The sequence below is a fragment of the Lygodium microphyllum genome, chromosome 19 (genome assembly GCF_053477565.2).
Source record: "Lygodium microphyllum isolate KBCC chromosome 19, Lygodium_microphyllum_v1.1.10, whole genome shotgun sequence".
NCBI lineage: Eukaryota > Viridiplantae > Streptophyta > Polypodiopsida > Schizaeales > Lygodiaceae > Lygodium > Lygodium microphyllum.
In genome coordinates this window covers 134,064,861-134,084,892 of record NC_141153.1, presented here as the reverse complement: position 1 = coordinate 134,084,892, position 20,032 = coordinate 134,064,861, and the positions used below count along the sequence as shown (strand labels likewise).

At 41.4% G+C, this 20,032-nt stretch overlaps 1 protein-coding gene across 2 annotated transcripts in view; it reads right to left on the bottom strand.

Annotated features, from left to right (window-relative positions):
* Positions 1 to 626: 626 nt before the first annotated feature.
* The window catches only part of LOC148020406 (uncharacterized), a 31,989-nt gene continuing 12,583 nt past the window's right edge, over positions 627 to 20,032 (bottom strand). Inside the window, exons 3-5 of one of the 2 annotated variants that reach the window (XM_087700706.1) lie at positions 1,673 to 1,858; positions 933 to 1,587; positions 627 to 859 (exon numbers count right to left, since the gene is read on the bottom strand). In XM_087700706.1, coding sequence (XP_087556832.1) covers positions 970 to 1,587; positions 1,673 to 1,858 — 804 coding nt within the window. In that variant the 3' untranslated portion in view covers positions 627 to 859; positions 933 to 969. Of the gene's footprint in view, positions 1,588 to 1,672; positions 1,859 to 20,032 lie in introns of both variants that reach the window. The other variant, XM_087700705.1, reaches the window with a different exon arrangement.

The following is a 20,032-nucleotide window of genomic DNA, read 5'->3' as shown; positions in this document are numbered from 1 at the left end:
TATGATCATCCTGATGATATTCATGACCATGATAGTGATTGATATACAAATGATTATGATCATGGACAAGATAATCTCAAAGTTGATACATTATCAATTTTACATTAATACACTTTTTGAAGTTTTTGATTTGCTATGTATTGTAGCTCTGATCATTCGAGATCATCTCTTTTGTTTATCATTGAATTGGTTTAAGAGAATATTCTAAATAAGTTATTTCCTTCTTGCGAGTATTTTACTATAATGTGACCTATTGTCACACAAAGCAAAGAACATAGATAACCTAGAGCAAACACCAAACACAAGAACTTAAAGGTACACGTTTTTTTTGTCTTACCTAATTGTACTTTTCATGTAAATTTACAAGTTGGACGTCAATGATTTTCAACATATTATAGAGATTATAGTTATAATTACATGTATTTTTAATCATTAGACCTTTTGCTTCTATATTTTTGTGAAAAACTAAGTAGTTCATCTCCAAAGTATCCAAGATTCGAGAATTATTAGTATAGTAAATTCTATACCAAAAAGTTATTGCAAATTCAAGAATTACCAAAATAATAAGGATTTTTTGTGCTATTACTATACTAATATAATTGAGCTTTTTAATATATAGACACTATTAGATTTATTGTTGAGTCAAATCTTTACATTCAATAAAAGAAACTCAAATATTGTGATGGGATGCAACGATGATAGTAATAAGAATTCTGAGAGAGTTATTAAGTGGTCCAACTCATTGGGTTGCCAAATACTTGGTCGTACTCGCCGATTACATGTACTTGCGACAATGCAGCACGCGTGACTTGCTTGTTGCCACGATCAACGTGAGTCCCCATAGCCAGTTTCTTGCATCCTGCAAAACTTACTCAGACCTTCGACTTTGTTTCATACTTGAGCAAAACTTGAATAACGTAGAGAACGTTTACAGGTGAATGAAGAATGCTGATCTCGAGGAGGAAAGTTTTATGCCTTTCTTGCTTTTGCTGTGATTCCCCTTTGTCCAATGTTAATGGCTTTGGAGTCCTTTTTACCCTTCAGGAAGGCATCGCCATCCCAAATCACAGGCCCGTCCATCTTCCTGGTTTTCACCTTGATTTTCTTTTCCTTGAGGAAATCTTCACCCACTTTCTGTGAATGCAAGATGATGGCACTGAGAGCTGCAGATCGTCGCTGCTCTCCTTGTTGAGGCCTCTCCCACCTGCAATTTTCCTTTCCATTATCATCTTCACTGCTACACAATTCAGACTCCCATTGAGGTGGGCCGCTTTCGGTGTCGGAATCAAAGGGGTCTGATTTCACATCTATGCCACTTGAGGTGTGGGTTTTATCTGTTCCATTCGCAAAGTTTGGCTTCGGATGAGATTGTTTTGATGATTTCACGGTCTCAAACAATCCCTCCACAAGGCCATTCCTGTAGCTCATCCTTGATATTCTGCTGTATGTACTCTGGACTTTGCCTGCCTTAACCTTGCCATCCTTGGATGGCACAAACTCAGAAGAAAGCTTTGTCACACGATTGAAAGTGGCTGCGAATGCATACCCAGCACAATCTGCATTCTGCTTTATGCCATAGAAGACAACCTGAAATAGAAACCAGCGAATTTCGTGGATCGGATGACCACCTGACAGAAACAAAGACTAGTTTCAGCATTAGAAATCAACATACCTGAAGCGAGGAGCGCTTTTGATAGAAGTATTGTGTGTCAAAGTGCTTTGCTACTGTCATAGCTAGAAGAGGAATCCAATGTTCAACTCGGCCACAACTATTGCTCTTCTTAGACCTCAACTCCACCATTCTCATCCCTCCTTTAAGGGCGTGGTTAGCTTTTAGTCTTCCTTCCATCACGTCTGCCTGCTCTGGGCCAGCTTTATGTATCAGAAGGGAACTTCAAACATCCAATGAGCAGCTGATTTGACAATTAAAAGCAATACCTCCCTCACTCAAAGTAGGAGTTGAGAGCCAAAAATACTGGATTACAGGCGCACTTAATGTTGGGAATAAAGGGCCATCGTGCCTTTTATATGTGCACGGGTGTGAACACACCCTTAGCACATTTGTACTTTCATATATATCTATCTAAAACCTAAAGAGGTACACACAACAAAAAATTGTACCCAAGAACATCGTACATCTCTCTCTCTCACTCTCACTCTCTACTCTGGCTCACATTTTGTTCTCTACCTGACATTTTCATCATAGGACATTGCATCGCCACTGTGCATCACTCACTTCAAACTCGTATCAAAGCTGCGGCTAAGGTGTTCGCCCTTCTCGGAGTTCGTGCAAGTCAGCTCGTCGTTATTCTGTCACTAACAAACAAGTGACAGTTCGTGCAATCAAGCGCAGGTCAACAAGCCACGTTTTCAGTCAGGCGACAATTTCAAGTTGCATGCATGTCAAAATCATCATTCCTTGGTCACAAGCAAGTCACGCACTCCAAGCGCATGTCAAAACGTCGTTTTTTAGGTCACAGGCAAGTCACGCGAGTAAAAGACGGGTTGGCGGCTGTAAACGGGGCAGATTCGTCACTTTTCTTTTGCAAACTTTTTACTTTTTCAAAGGTTCCCTGCAAGCAAGCCCTTTCCTCACTAACAAGCATTCGTGCCTGTAAGCATAGTTCAGAATTTTGAACAGATTTGTACCAAAAATTTAGGGATTTGTCCAAATTTGATGCGAGCAAGACAACAGTGAAATTGTCTCAGAAATTGCAAGAATTTGTGACATTTTGCCTTCGACATTTGGGGCTTTTCATATACATGCAAGAATTGGGCTGAAATTTACCCAATTTCTCAACATTGATGCACATTGGAGCCCGTACAATTTGGGACTTTTGCTGTTTGGGTGAAATTTGTGCGCCATTTGGTCATTTTATGTACATGCAGGTTTAATTCCATGCAATTTGGACACCTAGCACTTGAAAATTTTGGGGGTTTTGCTGAAATTGCTCTATTTTGGCAAAATTGATTGTTCTATATATATCAGAGAATGTGCAGATGTATGGTTGATGCTTTGAGCACAAAAACTTTGGGGCTTTTGATTGTAAGTGTCAAATTTTGTGTCTGTGGATGCATGTACAACAAAAATTGTAGCTAAAATTTGGAACTTCTCATATAACGTGATGTATTTGTCCTTGGAACAACTGTAATCAATTGTGGAGTGCTATAGCACAAGGTTTAGTGCTTCTGAAAATTTATTTGCAGATCTGAAATTTTTGCTTTTACGTGGTTATTTATTACTAGTTGGTACTTGTTTATACCTTGGTCACTTGTGTAACAATTTGGGCCTACATTTACTGAATTTTTTTGTCACATTTGGGTTGAAAATCATGGCTGGCAGCAATGACAACAATCATCTCATGCACATTAAGAAGCTTGAAGAAGCACATAACTTTGCAGTATAGCAAAAACAATGCTATAATATCTTGTTGCAAAAAAAGCAAGCAAGGCCGATTAAGACCAAAGGAGCAAAGCCCGCAGATATGAAACAGGAAGACTAGGATGAGTTAAATGAGCTTGCACGCTCAACCATCGAGCTATCGATTTCTAATGCCTTGCTGCTTAACATTAAAGGTTTGGATTCTGCTTATGCTATTTGGACTCAATTCGAAGAATTGTATGCCCAAAAGAGTGCCGCAAGCAAAGTTTACTGACTAAAAAAACTTATGGATTTACGTATGAAAGAGAGTATAGCAATGTCTACTCTCTTGGGTGAGTTTAACTCCATTTTCAACCAACTGGTTGCCTTGAAGTTCATGATTGATGAAGAATTTAAGGCTACAATCTTACTTTGCACTCTGCCAGAGAGTTAGGATACATTAAAGGTTGCTATGAGCAATTCTAATGCGATGTTTTTGTATGCTGATGTAGAGAGTGCTCTACTCATGGAAGAAATGAATCGACAGAACAATGCATCCAGTAAGTCTTCCAGTGCTTCGCATACTCGGGATAGATCATAGCAAAAAAGCAAATCTGATAGCAAGGGATACAATAAATCATGTTGTCAAAGAGTTTTCTGTTCATGGCATAAATCATGGAGTTCTTATGTTTGCAGAAGAACTTCATTAGGATTCACATGAGAAACTTTCATACATAATTCAATCATTATTTCCCAACATTTGACTTAGATATCATTTAATCTCATAAGTTCCTTTATAACTTGACATGCAATTTTCAGTTTGTATCATGTAAATTGACAAAAATTAAGTCTATGGGAACCCTCAACTTGATCGACAGGAGGTAATTGACAGTGTCACATTGGTTAATGAGGAGTATTTGCTTGGAAATCAAGAAGAGTGCCCAAAAGTCCACTTGGTTTGTATGGGACTTGAAATAATGAACTTGTGTGACTTGTAAGTGACCTATATGGTCAACTTTTGTGTGGAAGCTGAAGAGAAGAGCAGCCCGCATTTTTCGGCGCAATTTCCAGGCATGCATACCTGTGGCAGATGGAGGGAGAGCTGAAGGCTATGGTGCATGCCCCAAAGCATGCAAACTCAGAGAAAACTGAAGAAAGAGAGGAGATACAAACAAAGAAGGTGAGAGTCTTTCTAGCTCATCCATTTGATATCACGAAAATAAGTGATATGACAATCCATAAAAGGGAAAAACAGAGATAAAGTATTCAGCCTGCTCTTATATACGTCTTCTTTCATTCTCTTACCGTATTCATGGTCCATTGAAGCCCCTCTTGTGCCCAAGTACTTAAGTGACTTTGGGGCAAGTAAAGGGAGATTTTGGAGGTGTATGGGGCTGTTTTGGACTGCTAAAACCTGTCATAAACAAGGCAGCCCACTGTTCTTGTCTTCTTGAAGGTAAATCAAGTGATCTATGTGTTGCAAGTGATGGTATTGACCTCTAAACATCAAAGCTTCATTTGAGAGTGATTAGAGAGGCTTATTCTTGAGATTATATGCATTTTTTGAAGCTTATTTATGGGCTGAAAATTACTGTTATAAAACAGGGCTGAAGTGAATTAAAAGCTTTGTCAGTGCATTTCAAGAGTCTTTGGTCTATGTCTTGGAAGTAGTGGAGTCTACCACTCAAATACTTGTATCTTGGAGTTGTTGTTCATTGGCATTCATGAAATTGAAACCGTTTGGACTTGCATTTGAAATATGTATTTGAATTAAATCTGAGATAAAATCTCTATATGTATTGGTCTATTAACCTCATACGCATTTGATGTAATCGAGTCAAAGTCTTTAATTCCATTCATGTATACTAAGTATATGAAAAAGCTTGAGGTCTTCTTCTCCAATTAAATCATCTCTAAAACCCAAGACTTATCAAACCCCATTCTTTTCTCCCTCTCCTAACCTTGAATCCCTCACTCCTCTTCTGCTCTAAACCATGGTGGTAGGCCTTCAACCTCCAACACGGCGATAGTGGTGAACCCGACGTGAAGGTCGACTGCAGAAGAGAAAGTACAATGGAAGAATCATCAAGTTCGGGAGGAGATGCCTTGCAGCAGTTGGTTCGTCTGATGCAAGAGAGCCAACAACAACAATTGCAATTTCAACAACAGATGCAACTGCAGCAACAACGGAGACAAGATGAAGAGCGGAATGATGCTGCTGCCATTAAATCTTTGGAAGCAGTTGGGCAGGAGCTCAAGCAATTTAATGGGCAAAACGAAGATTAATTCCAAGGTGGAAAGGCTTGATGTGAAAGTGGAAGAAAGAGGACGGACAACTGCCCAAAGACCCATACGAGAAGGCTTCAAAAGACGTTGTATCTGGTGTAATAGCCTACAGCATGATAAGAGGGAGTGCAATGCATTCCCTAAAGCTGAGGCACAAAAATTAGTCTTTTGGAAGGATAGTAAAATTCATGCGACCGAAACTGGGCTTCCTCTTGAGCCAAATTTCGATAATGGTGGCATGAAGAAAAGACTGGAGGATTTGGCAACAAGAATGGCCTATGCAACTGTTGATGCAGCTACCTATGGGCTGCAAATTGAGCCAACTAATGAGATTGTTAAAGCATGTAAAGCTGATATAAAATCTAAAGTGTGGATGCAGGCCTTAGATCGCATGGAGCGAGGTAAGGCATCCAAAGATGATTTAACTACTGCCAGTCAATGCATCCAAGGAAGAACCGGATGGACCGAGCCGATTGATTCATTTTCAGCTTTCGCTCAGTTGACTGAAATCAATAATCAAGAAGCTATGATAGAAGAAAAGAAAAGAAGAGACGAAGATGTTGCCGGTCCCTCCTCTTCGGGGCCAACCAAACGTGTGACAAGAAGTAAACCAGATCAGCAGAAGGCTACTGAAAATCCACCACCACCGCCAGAACATGATATGGAAAATGCCCCACAAGCAAAGAAGACGGAAGGAAAGAGAAAAGGTAAACATCCCAGCTACAAGCTGCAGTCTGACATAGAGACTGCGATGGATCTCAAGTGGATCCTAGAAGAAAGGATTCTTGGAAGCAAAATTGAATTTACATTGGGTGAAATTCTCAGAATTGCAAAACAAGGATTTCATGATGTAATAATTGATGTAATTAAACGGAAAAGACAATATGTTGGTGAAAAAACTGAAGAATCTGTGCATGCTTTTTTGCAAGCTCTTCATGTCTATTTGCAAGATGAAGAGAAGCTGAATACTCAAGGGATTCGATTGGAGACAATCAAAGAATTGATTGCAGCCATAGAAGCCAAAGATGAAGACATCTATGAAGCTGAAATTAAAGAAGCTATTGCAGAGAATGTTATGGTGGGATATTCTCAATCCAAAGAGCAGCCCATGCATAAGAAAGAAGCTCGTCTTCACAACATGTAAGAAGAGATTGATGCTCATATTATTCCAAGTAGTCACTACTCCCGTACCCATTGGGCAAGGCGACCACCGAAACCGTTGTCAAGATTAGAGAAAGAGAGACTCCATGCATTGCCCTTATAGACCATGGTTCAAAGATCAACGTCATGTCAAGAAGTCTCTATGAGAATGGCGGATGGTCCATAGATGTGGATCCGAGATGGCGCATGAAAGCAGCCAATAATTCTTCTGGTGATCTCTATGCGGCATGTCCTCATGTACGGGTTACTATTGGTAATGTAAAAGATGAATTTCATTTCTTTGTTCAAGATTCCTGTAGCTATCCTATCATTCTCGGTCAACCTTTTATTTCTGAGTCTCGTTTGGAGACAAAGGCCCTTGATGATGGTTCATCATATGCTCGGATAAGAAGTAAGGATAATGACAAAGCTGTCCAATTTCTGACTGTATGTGTAAATCATCACCGGAATAGAGATCGATTGAGAGATCATCCTGTGCCTCCTAATGCCCGAGAATTTAAGGGTTTTCGGGTTGCACTGTTATAAGTGGAGGCTATGGCAATGCTTCATGTCATAAAAATTTGCCTCCACAGGTAAAGGGGGCTATGCCAAAAGCTGACTTGCAAGTATTTACGGCCAACAGTATGGGCTGTTATAAACAGTTTTCAGCCATGAATAGAACTGAAAGAAAGCATTTATGTCATGTGGAACGGGAGCTGAAGCAAGTTGATGTTTTGGCTGAAAATGAAGAAATTTCAGGACTATTTTATGGGCTAATTTATAATGATACATTGGCTGAAATACATGCAAATATTTATGCGAAAAATCAGGCTGAAAATCAGTCCATACAGGTATGCAAATTGAATATTTATGACATAATTCAAGAATTTGCTGATCATGAAGCTTTTGGACAGCCAAATAGGAATGAGGCAAGAGTAGAAACGAAGTACAAAACAATTGACAAGAAGGTCAAGCTGGTGGCAACTCCACTACCTCCCGAAAGTGAGAGACTAGTGGAAAGGGCATCCAAACAGCCAAGTCTTCGTGACCCCAAAGATATTGGTCACCATTTTACAGTTGAAAGCTTACAGGAGCTAAAAATTGGTGAAGACTCTTTTCTCTTGCTAGTTGAAAAGCAAGCCTTTATGCAGATATTAAAGAAACATGAAAAAGCTTTTTCATTTCAACCTCATGAAATTGACTGTGTGGATCCAAGTGTTGTGGCACCAATGGTGATTTTCACAGTTCCACACATCCCTTGGAATTTTAAACCAATTCCGGTACCAAGGACTCATTTGTCTAAGTTATTGGAGCTTTTAAATGAAAAGATAAAGATGCGAATATTGGAGCCATCTTCAGCTCCGTATTCTAACCGATGGTTTACCATGCCTAAGAAGAATGGATCTTTGCGATTCATTCAAGATTTACAGCCTGTCAATAAAGTCACTATTAGAAATGTTGGTTCGGGGCCAATTGTTGATGAATTTGCTGAGGCTTTTGCAGGTAAAGCAATTTATTCCATGGGTGATTTATATTCGGGCTATGACTAATTTCAGCTTGCTTTGGAGAGTCGAGACATTACCACAATGAAAACGCCTCTTGGTTTAGTCCGCATGTGTACTCTACCTCAAGGAGCTACAAATTCAGTAGCTCACATGATGAATGCCATGCATAAAGTATTGAGAGATTATATTCCCCAACTAACTTTTCCTTTCCTTGATGATGTACCGATCTAAGGATGTGAAATTCATGAGAAGAATGAAGAGCTCAATGAGCTTGGATACCGCAAGTTTGTTTCCGATCATATTAATGATTGTGCTCGAATCTTGTCTAAACTGAAAAAAGTTCATCTTACTCTTTCAAGAGCTAAATCTATTTTTGGAGTTGAAGAAGTTCTTGTGGTTGGACATATGTGTGGCCCATATGGCCGAAAGCCTTCTCCAATCAAGATTGATGCTATCAGCAAAATGCGGAAAATATGCACAAATGTTTTGGAGGTGAGAAGATTTCTTGGAGCATGTGTTTTCTATCTTATTTGGATCCTACACTTCGCTCATGTTGCTGAAAATCTTTATCAACTGTTAAGAAAAGGCCAAAGGTTTATGTGGGAAAAAGAGCATACTCAAGCTATTCGAAAATTGAAGAAATTGTTGATTTCAGCCCCCACCTTGAAGAGGGTTGATTACTCTAATGGACAGCCTATCATACTCACGGTAGACACAAGTCCTATTGGGATAGGCTGGACAGTCGGTCAAGATGATCTTGAGGGCAACAGATATGCAATCCGCTTTGGAGCGAAGGTTCTTAATGAACGTCAAAGAAGGTATGCTCAAATTAAAAGAGAACTGTGGGGAGTTGTAACTGCATTAAAGTGTGATCGCGAGTACTTCATGGGCGCACATGTAGTAGTTGAAACAGATTGTCTTCCACTCTTGGGCATGATTGCCAACCATTCCACTCCCGACATAGCTATGCTAAGATGGATAGCCTATATTAAATCCTTAAATCTTGATTTGAAACATATTGCAGGAAGAGATAATCCAGTTGCTGACATGCTTTCGCGTGACAGATATAAAGATGAAGAAGAGATGATGGATGAGGAAGAAACAGAGTCTATATTTGCTGAAAATGATACTGTAATTGCAGGTTTAAATCTGAAAACAGCAAGTACATCTGTTCTTAAAGATTTTAGAGCTGTCATAAATGCAGGTACATCATTAATTACGACAAAAACAGCAGGTACAGCTGCTGTAACAGAATTTACAACAGCAAAGATAGAAAAAACAACCATGAAAGGACGGTGGGCAGCTGAAAGACAGCATACTCAATGTTTTGTTTTAGCTTGTTCTCATTTTAAGGAAGAATATTATGCAGATGATTGGCTAAAAATTGGCCAATTCTTGAGCACTATGACAAAGAAGGAAAATTGGACTAATGAAGAGTTCAAGAGAATCAAGAGAAAGGCTTATGGTTTCTTTCTCAAAGATGGCTACCTTTGGAGACATGCGAAAAAGAAAGGAGGAGCGCCTGTTCGTGTCTTAGGAGACAAAAAGACTCAAAGACAGGTCATGCAAGAATTTCATAAAAGCCTATTGGCTAGCCATAGAGACATATGGGGCACTTTTGCCAAAATAAAAGAAAAAATTTTGTGGCAAAATATGTATAAAGACATTGAGCATTTTGTTAAGACTTGTCATGTTTGTCAAATATACTCTATGGTTAAGCATAGAGATAGGCTTCAGCCTACCTTTCCTTTATCTATTCATTACAAATGGGTTGTTGATTTAGTAACCATGCCTACAGAAATTTGGAACATGAGATATCTAGTGCTTGCTAGAGAAGATCTCACAAATCAGGTGGAAGGAAAAGCCTTGACAACAAAGTCCATGTAAACGCCCCGAACAACGTAGTATGCTTAACAATTATGATATTCGCTTGTTTTCGAGATTTAATATAAAAGAGAATGAACACCTAAAGCTGAAAATGAAAATTACTCACAAAATTACAACCATGAAAATGTAAAAGTAATGGAGACAAGATTGAGGGTTGAAGATGGGCAATCCCCCCCCCCCCCCCGAAGGAATGTATTTCTGCTCAACCCAAGTCCCTTAGGGAAGAGCTCAGTTACAATCAACCTGAGAGTGAGGAGAAGTAATTCTCACTCTCACAAGATCATGCAAAGATGTACAAACACACATGCATTATCTATTATGCAATGATAAGAACTCATTTCTTTACAGTATGAGAAAAGAAAGAGAGGAAATCAATCTTTCTCCATCGTTGAACAGTAGTACATGGATAGGGCTTGCTTCTTGTTGCTAAAATGGAAGAAAGAGCTTGAGAAGGAGGTGCTGTAATGAATTTACAAGCTTGTTGTCCTGTAAAACAACAGTGATAGAAGAGGGAATATGGAGGAATTTGATAATGGAGAAGTGGGGGATGATGATGGGGATGGATGGGGCCAGTTTCTGGCTATCTGTGGGTGCTGTACATGAGTTTACAGCAAAGAAAAATGATGTTGAATGAAAAAAAACGAGCTCTTATTTATAGAAGAGGGAAGAGCTAGTACAAAAGGGAAAAGTGGAGTAGCACAAGACAAGTGTCCAACCACATGTCATGAGATGTAACAAGTGATAAAACACTTGAAAACTTGTATGACAAGTGTCTTGACAATTGTCTCTTCTCTATGGCCTTCCTTTTTGGGCTGAATACTGTCAAGAATAGAAACAACCAAATTTAGTAAGCACAGTCAGAGTACAGAACTTACTATTTTTAGAATGACATCTCTATTTTTTAGGACATGCATTTTTAGGCTAATTCGAGGCTCCTAAAATTTAGGGATCTCCTAAAATTTAGGAACCCCCCCCCCCCAATATGGATGTCATATGAAAGCTTTTTCCGTGTACATCGCAAAAACGGTATCAGAATCTTCATGTGACTTTCCTTATGCAAAGAAATGTGCATTTCAAGCTTTCAGCCCACACATGCACATTATACAAGCATTTCATGATCATACCATCTTGTTGATTGTAACTGTCTGTTCTGGTGGATCTAGCCCACACTTCAAGGCATCAATCTTTTCTGTGTGCGAGTCTAACCCTGATATGCATGAGTTCTGGTCACAAGCGCCCAATCGGGCCATATAGGTGGAAGTGTGAACTATCTTTTCTCTAACCCACCACGTGGATCCACCATAACCTGTGACCACTCACCAATGGCCAGCTCCAATGCACTTTTCTTTATATCTAATTAGTGCAAAGGAAATAAATTTAATAAATCATTATATAGACAAATTAATGAAAAAGGATACAAATTCTGTTTCTATAGAGTTGTGACAGTCCACTCAAGCTATTTGTAGATTTTTACTTGAAGAAGTGTTTTGCAGGTATGGCTGTGTTGCCAAAGTAACTGCTGATAGAGGAGAATTGAATACCGATGAGACTCGCCATTTCTTTGCTCAATTGGAAATCAAGCTATCTCTTACATCAGCCTACAATCCTAAAGGCAATGGTAAGAGTGAAAAAGATCATCAACCGATTCTCAAAGCTTTGGTAAAGTATTGCAGAGGGAAGATGAGAGAATGGCCTAAAATGCTTCCATTCGCGTTATGGGTTGATAGAACTACCTATAGTGCAGTAACAAGTTATATGCCGGCTGAACTAATATATGGACAGCCACCTATTATGCCTATTGAGGAGTCTATTATCACATGGAGTATCTTGCCTTGGGATGAATGCATAAATAGAGAAGAGCTGCTGATTTTGCGCATAAGGTAGCTTGAAAGAAGGCCAGAGGATATCAAGTCAACCATTGAAAGGCTGAAGGCAACAAGGTTGAAAAATAAGAAGAGGTTTGACAAGTGTCATAGACTCCGTCCAAGAGCTATCCAAGAGAATGATTGGGTACTTGTCTATGACAGCAGCCTGGACAATCAATATAGTACTCATAGGAAGCTAGCCAAGTGATGGTTTGGACCATATGTGGTGAAGGTGATACATGATAATGCTACTTACACTTTGGCTGAAATGGATGGAACCATGATCAAGATACCAATAGCCGGCAAACGTATCAAGCTCTTCAAACGAAGAGAGTCTTCTACTTATGAGCTTGATGACTTGGATGTGAGCCATCTACTTGAAGACAAGGAAGAAGAAGAAGACTTAGAGGATGAAGATGAAGATATGTCAGAAGAAGAGCCTCCTTAACTTGCAATTTCATGAAGTGGCACATGCCGGAGGATGTGCAGGTTAGGAGGGGGTGAATGTCAAAGAGTTTTATGTTCATGGCATAAATTATGGAGTTTTTATGTTTGCAGGAGAACTTCATTAGGATTCACATGAGAAACTTTCATGCATAATTCAATCATTATTTCCCAACATTTGACTTACATATCATTTAATCTCATAAGTTCCTTTGTAACTTGACATCCAATTTTCAGTTTGTATCATGTAAATTGACAAAAATTAAATCTATGGGAACCCTCAACTTGATCAATAGGAGGTAATTGACAATCTACAGGTTATGTCGCATTGGTTCATGAGGAGTATTTGCTTGGAAATCAAGAAGAGTGCCCAAAAGTCCACTTGGTTTGTATGGGACGTGAAATAATGAACTTGTGTGACTTGTAAGTGACCTATATGGTTAACTTTTGTGTGGAAGCTAAAGAGAAGAGCAACCCACATTTTTTAGCGCAATTTTTAGGTCTACATACCTGTGGCAGATGGAGGGAGAGCTGAAGGCTATGGTGCATGCCCCAAAGCATGCAAACTCAGAGCAAACTAAAGAAAGAGAGGAGATACAAACAAAGAAGGTGAGAGTCTTTCTAGCTCATCCATTTGGTATCACAAAAATGAGTGGTATGATAGTCCATAAAAGGGGAAAACAGAGATAAAGTATTCAGCCTGCTCTTATATACGTCTTCTTCCATTCTCTTACCGTATTCATGGTCCATTAAAGCCCCTCTTGTGCCCAAGTACTTGAGTGACTTTGGGGCAAGTAAAGGGGAGATTTTGGAGGTGTACAGGGCTGTTTTGGACTGCTAAAACCTGTCATAAACAGGGCAACCCACTGTTCTTGTCTTCTTGAAGGTAAATCAAGTGATCTATGTGGTTGCAAGTGATGGTATTGACCTCTAAACATCAGGGCTTCATTTGAGAGTGATTAGAGAGGCTTATTCTTGAGATTATGTGCATTTTTGGAGCTTGTTTATGGGCTGAAAATTACTGTTATAAAACAAGGCTGAAGTGAATTAAAAGCTTTGTCAATGCATTTCAAGAGTTTTTTGTCTATGTCTTGGAAGTAGTGGAGTCTACCACTCAAATACTTGTATCTTGGAGGAGTTGTTCATTGGCATTCATGAGATTGAAACCGTTTGGGCTTGCATTTGAAATATATATTTGGATTAAATCTGAGATAAAATCTCTATATGTATTGGTCTATTAACCTCATACGCGTTTGATATAATCGAGTCAAAGTCTTTAATTCCATTCATGTATGCTAAGTATATGAAAAAGCTTGAGGTCTTCTTCTCCAACCGAATCATCTCTAAAACCTAAGACTTATCAAACCCCATTCTTTTCTCCCTCTCCTAACCTTGAATCCCTCGCTCCTCTTCTGCTCTAAACCCCGGTGGTAGACCTTCAACCCCCAACACGGCGACAACGTGGTAAGGATATTGAATGCCATCATTTGGCAAGAAGGGTCACTTTAAACGTGATTGCTACAAATGGAAGAAAGAGAAAGGAAAGGACAAGAAGACAGATGATAGCAAGAAAGAGAAGAAAGAGAGTCAGCCTAAAAAGAGCAGTGTCAAAATTGAATGTAGACACTCATGACAGTGATAGTGGGAATGACGTACTCTTTGTCTCTTCACACTTTAGTGCACATGCTTTACTTGTAGATACGGATGATGACATGCACACTTGGATTTTAGATTCAGGTGCTTCCTTTCATGTCACCCCTCATCGTGAGTGGTTTTCTGACTATACAAGCGATCGACATGGTGTTGTCCATCTTGAAAACAACTATGCATGTGACATTGCAGGTATTGGCAATGTGCAGTTGCAGTTTCAACATGGTTCTGTCTTCACACTGCAGCATGTACGGCATATACCTCAACTCAAGAAGAGCTTGATTAGCACAGGGCAACTAGATAATGATGGATTCCATACCACCTTTTGGTAATGGAAAATGGAAGATCTGTAAGGAATTAAGAGTGATTGTCAGATATTGTAAAAGTGATATCTTATATCTTCTCCATGTATCTAGTGTGCGTGACCATGTTGTTGCCGTGACCGAGCAACCAAGTGTTTCTTTGTGACATGGCTGTTTGGGACATATGAGTCAAACTGGAATGAAAGTGCTTTCTCATTTAGGCTACTTGTCTTGTCTTCGTTATGCTGATTTTGAGCATTGCGATCATTGTGTTTATAATTAGCATGAACAAACGTCTCATAAAAAGCCCCTTTCATTGAAATCTTCTTCTCTAGAGTTAGTACATTCCGATATATGTTAAATACCACAATTATCTTTAGGGGAAAAGAAACACTTTGTCACCTTTGTTGATGATGCTACACAGAAGATATAGATTTACCCTATTCATAGCAAGGACGAAGTGCTTGAAAAGTTTCAAAAATTCTTGGTATTAGTTAAAAATCAAACCGATAAGACACTTAAGTGTCTTCGCTCTGACAATGGTGGGGAATATGTGTCCAAGGCCTTTCAAGCATTTTGTGACAACAAAGGGATAAAGAGAGAGCTCACTGCCCCTCATAATCCACCCCAAAATGGAGTTGCAGAGCGTATGAATTGGACCCTACATGATAAAATCCATACTATGCTATCTCACGCTGCATTACCCCCTGGCTTTTAGACGAAGGCTGTTATTGTGAGAGTGCGCAACGGAAGAAGAACACGAACACGGAAGAGAGGAGAGAGAAAGCAGAGAATGAAGGAAGAAAATCTGCACTGACTGAAATGAATGCTGAATACACTGAAATGGACCGATCAGTCCCTGCACGCAGCCCAAAGCGTCAATAAGGGCACCAGATCAGGCTGATGATGATGGCAGCACCGAAGACGAAGGAAGATGACGGAGTCGGAGTGTGCACCTGCCAAAGAAGGAGGGAAGTTGATAATACAACCGACTGCCAAGTGGAAAATGGCTATAAATAGCCAAAAAACCCACAAACTGGCCGACCTGAAATTTGAGGCCATAAATATGTCCGACCAGCATTTAATGCTGATCTGACCAGCATTTAATGCTGGTAAAAATGCCAGGAATGCTCAGAAAAATCCCGGAAAGGGTGGACAATGTCCGGCAGGTGAGGCAAGCTGATGAATGCAGAAACTGCCCCGGGAAATGCACATCTGAGTGCTCTAGAATAAGCTACCTCCTCCGTCAAAACAAGTGATAGACAAGTCAGAGCTCCTAAAGTCCTCGTCTGACTCAGACTGAGGCTCACAAGCAGGAGATGACAAGGCATGACAAACATGACTGCTAACACCCCCTCTCAGATCCTGGATGTGGCGGAAGGCCAAGAAAGAAACGGATCCTGGGGTGGCAAGAGGAATGCCAAGGTCGATGAAGTCCGTCGATGTAGACTGCTGCTGAAGGAGCTCCTCACGATCCTGGGAATCCCCCTCTAAAACACTAGGGGCCAGGGAATCCACAGCCGCATCACCGAGATCGTCCCCCTCTGAAAGGGATGGGAGGTACGAGGGAACCACCGGAGAAGAAGGTGGGGGATGGGAAGGAACCTGTGGAATAGAAGGTGCATAAGCGGGAACGGGTGTAGCAATAGACTGCCTCGGAGGACCCTGCATCAAAGAAGGGGAATGGAGCGTGTAAAGCCCGCTCTCCTGCCAACCTGTAGATAAGACAGCTCCTGTAAAAGAATCCTCAATAACAACGGCATGCTCGGTGAAGATCACTCGTGTGCCAAGCCTCGTAAGGCCATAAATTGAGAGGAGGGGAAGGCCCAAATCCGGAACATGTAGGGCCTGTGAAAGGAAGCTCGTAGGTCGGTCTGTAAACAAAGGCAATGTGCCAACACCACTAATAGGCACCGATAAAATGTCACCAACAGTGACTGAACCCTCTGATGGACGGAGATCCTGTAACAAATCACCTCGGGGAGTCATATGACTCGTAGCACCACTGTCCACTAACCAAGGCTGCGCAGAAGACACTGCAGCCACGGAAGAAGGATCCTCCTCCAAAGCATGGATATGAAGAAACACTGACTCATGGGTAACAGCGGGTGTAGAGGTAGAAGAAGGCTCCAATGTAGATCCACCCTTCGCTCCCGGACGAAGGTGAGGGTACTTCTTCCAGCATTTCTCCTCGGGATGTGTCCCTTCCCACAGTGTGGGCACTTCGGTCTCTCTGAATCTGAGTCAGAGCCTGAAGAACTGTCCTTCTTCTTAGCCTTTGACTTCTTCTTCTTTGTCTTCTGTCCTCCCGAACCTGCAACAAAGGCTCTAGTGGAGTCGGATCCACTAGCACTGACCTCTCTGAGTCGCTCGTCATGCTCCAAGACAAGCGGAGATAGCTCCTCCCATAGAAGCTTCTCACGGGTCCTCGATGTAAGTAGGCTGGTGTAGAAGACATCAAACCGAGGCGATGGCAGCTGAGTCAAAAGAATCATAGCCATGTCTTCAGAAGATATCGTCTGACCGAGGGATGCAAGCTCATCCCTCATATCCTGTAATCTGTTGATGTGGTCCTTCATGGAAGGACTATCATCAATAGCGAGCATCCGCAACTTCTTTTCAAGAGATATCCGGTGGGCAAACGTCTTCTGTTGATAGAGAGACGCGAGCTTTCTCCACACGTCCGCTGCAGTCTTCAACCTGTGAACATGAACAAGGACAGAATCCTGCAAACTCAGAAAGAGGAAAGATCGGGCTCTAGTATTGAGCCGATCCCATAAGGCTGCACGATCCATAGATGTCCCATCTGCGGGATCCACCATAGGCCGGGAAATAGGAACAGAAACAAGCTCCCAAAGATCGAAGGAGTCCAAGATACACTCCACCTTGCAGGACCATAGAGAAAAGTTGGAGCCATCCAACCGGTCCTCTTTGGGCAGCTGAGGAAGTACGGGTACCTGTACAAGGGGTACCAAAGGCTGCATCTTCGGCCCACTGGAAGGGGCTCGCCGAGATACATGAATAGAAGGGGGACGGGAAAGAGGAATAGACTCCGGACGACGGTCCTCGTGATAGAAATCACGCCTCCGTTCAGATGAATGTCGAGACAAAAGCTCATCAACTGAGTCATCAAAACCTGTAAACTGATGATAAGACATCTTCCAATCTGCAAAATACCAAACACCAAAGAAAACTGTGCCGATGCCGAAGAATGACCACCAGAAGGGTCACCAACCACCAGAAGAACCACCAAACTCCAGGAAATCAGGTCGCCTATCACCAGGAGGTGAAAACGCAGCTGTGTAGGGCACAAAATCCGGAGGGAAAGTTGCCAGGCACCAAAACGCAGCCAAGAAGAGAAGCGCCAGCTGGAGAGGAGCCGCCAGGAGGGAAAACGACCACCTTGGATGCAAAACGCAGCCTGTAGTGGAGTCGCCCAGCTGAAGAGAAGGCCGTCCAGCTGAAAACGCAAGGAGACAAGGCTGGTTGATGACATGGCAGCCTCTGGAAGGGGCTGATGCAGCAAACGCAAATATTCAGACCACCTATGCAGCAAACGCAAGTATTCAGACCACCTGGAGGGGCCGCCTGGCTGTTGGAGAGAAGGGGGGCAGCAACAGATGATAGGTGTGGTCTCTCTCCAGTCGATGAAGACCTCCGTGCTCTCAGTTTGGCGATGATACCATGTGAGAGTGCGCAACGGAAGAAGAACACGAACACGGAGGAGAGGAGAGAGAAAGCAGAGAATGAAGGAAGAAAATCTGCACTGACTGAAATGAATGCTGAATACACTGAAATGGACTGATCAGTCCCTGCACGCAGCCCAAAGCGTCAGTAAGGGCACCAGATCAGGCTGATGATGACAGCAGCACCGAAGACGGAGGAAGATGACGGAGTCGGAGTGTGCACCTGCCAAAGAAGGAGGGAAGTTGATAATACAACCGACTGCCAAGTGGGAAATGGCTATAAATAGCCAAAAAACCCACAAACTGGCCGACCTGAAATTTGAGGCCATAAATATGTCCGACCAGCATTTAATGCTGATCTGACCAGCATTTAATGCTGGTAAAAATGCCAGGAATGCTCAGAAAAATCCCGAAAAGGGTGGACAATGTCCGGCAGGTGAGGCAAGCTGATGAATGCAGAAACTGCCCCGGGAAATGCACATCTGAGTGCTCTAGAATGAGCTACCTCCTCCGTCAAAACAAGTGATAGACAAGTCAGAGCTCCTAAAGTCCTCGTCTGACTCAGACTGAGGCTCACAGGCAGGAGATGACAAGGCATGACAAACATGACTGCTAACAGTTATGACAGCTGTTCACTTAATTAATCGGCCACCGAACAAGTCTTTGGAGGGGAGAATCCCTCAAGAAGCGTGGTCGAGCAAGCCACCTTCATATGCTTACCTGAAAGTATTTGGCTACAAGGCTTTTGTGCACATTTGTAAAAAAAAACGCAACAAACTTGAGCCAAAGTCTTGTAGATGCATTTTCCTAGGATATGGTGACGAGGGTGAAATAGGGTATAGATTATGGGATCCCGAGAAAAGGAAAATAGTACACAACAATGATATTATCTTCCGAGAAGATTGCATGCATAAACAGCCCAAAAAGATTGAGGAGGTCCGTAGGGTTGTATTCCGAGAAAAAATACATTTTGAATAGCAAAATATGCCCGCTGTACAACAGCAAATACCTACTGTAAATAAACCTGAAAATGCAAAAAATAATGCTAGAAATGATCAGTCAGCCATTGCCCATAATGATGAGCCACTGGATGTGCAGGAACAGCCAAGACAACAAGTTGCTAATGCTGATTTGCAAGCTGAAATGCCAAGACAGCAAGCTGAAAATGGAAATTTGCATGCTCAACAGCCAACAAACAATGATCATTGGGTTAGGAGATCGTCTAGGGCTACTAGACAACCTGATAGATTCGTTCCTAATGCGAACAATGGGGCTGATTATGTCATGTTGATAAACTATAGTGAACCGTCTAGCTTCAAGGAAGCAATGGACAGACAAGACAGCAAGAAATGGTATAAAGCCATGTTGTCAGAGATGAAATCTCTTGAGAAAAATGGCACTTAGGACTTGGTGCAATTGCCTAAAGAGCAAAAAACCCTTCCATACAAATGGGTTTTTACAAGATGAAGGTCACTTCTCGTTGATGACATGCTTCATGGGTTTACAAGCAAAGTCTTCATAGTAGCTTTGACATGAAGGATCTTAGTGATGCAAATCACATTCTTGGCATGCGAATACTCAAAGATAGATCAAAAGGATTACTCTATCTATCTCAACAAGAGTATATCTCCAAGGTTTTGCAACATTTCAATATAGAGGGAGGGAGAACAATTGGAGTTCCATTGCCTCCATATGTGAAACTCAGTGTAGAGGACAGCCCTACATCTGATGATGAGAAGGCCGAAATGGCCAAGATACTATATGCTTCAGTTGTTGGTAGTTTGATGTATATTATAGTTGCTACACGTCCTGACATTGCCTTTGCAATGGGAGTAGTTAGCAAATACATGGCAAACCCTGGTAAAAAGCATTGCTTCCTGGTTAGCAAATACATGGCGAACCCTGG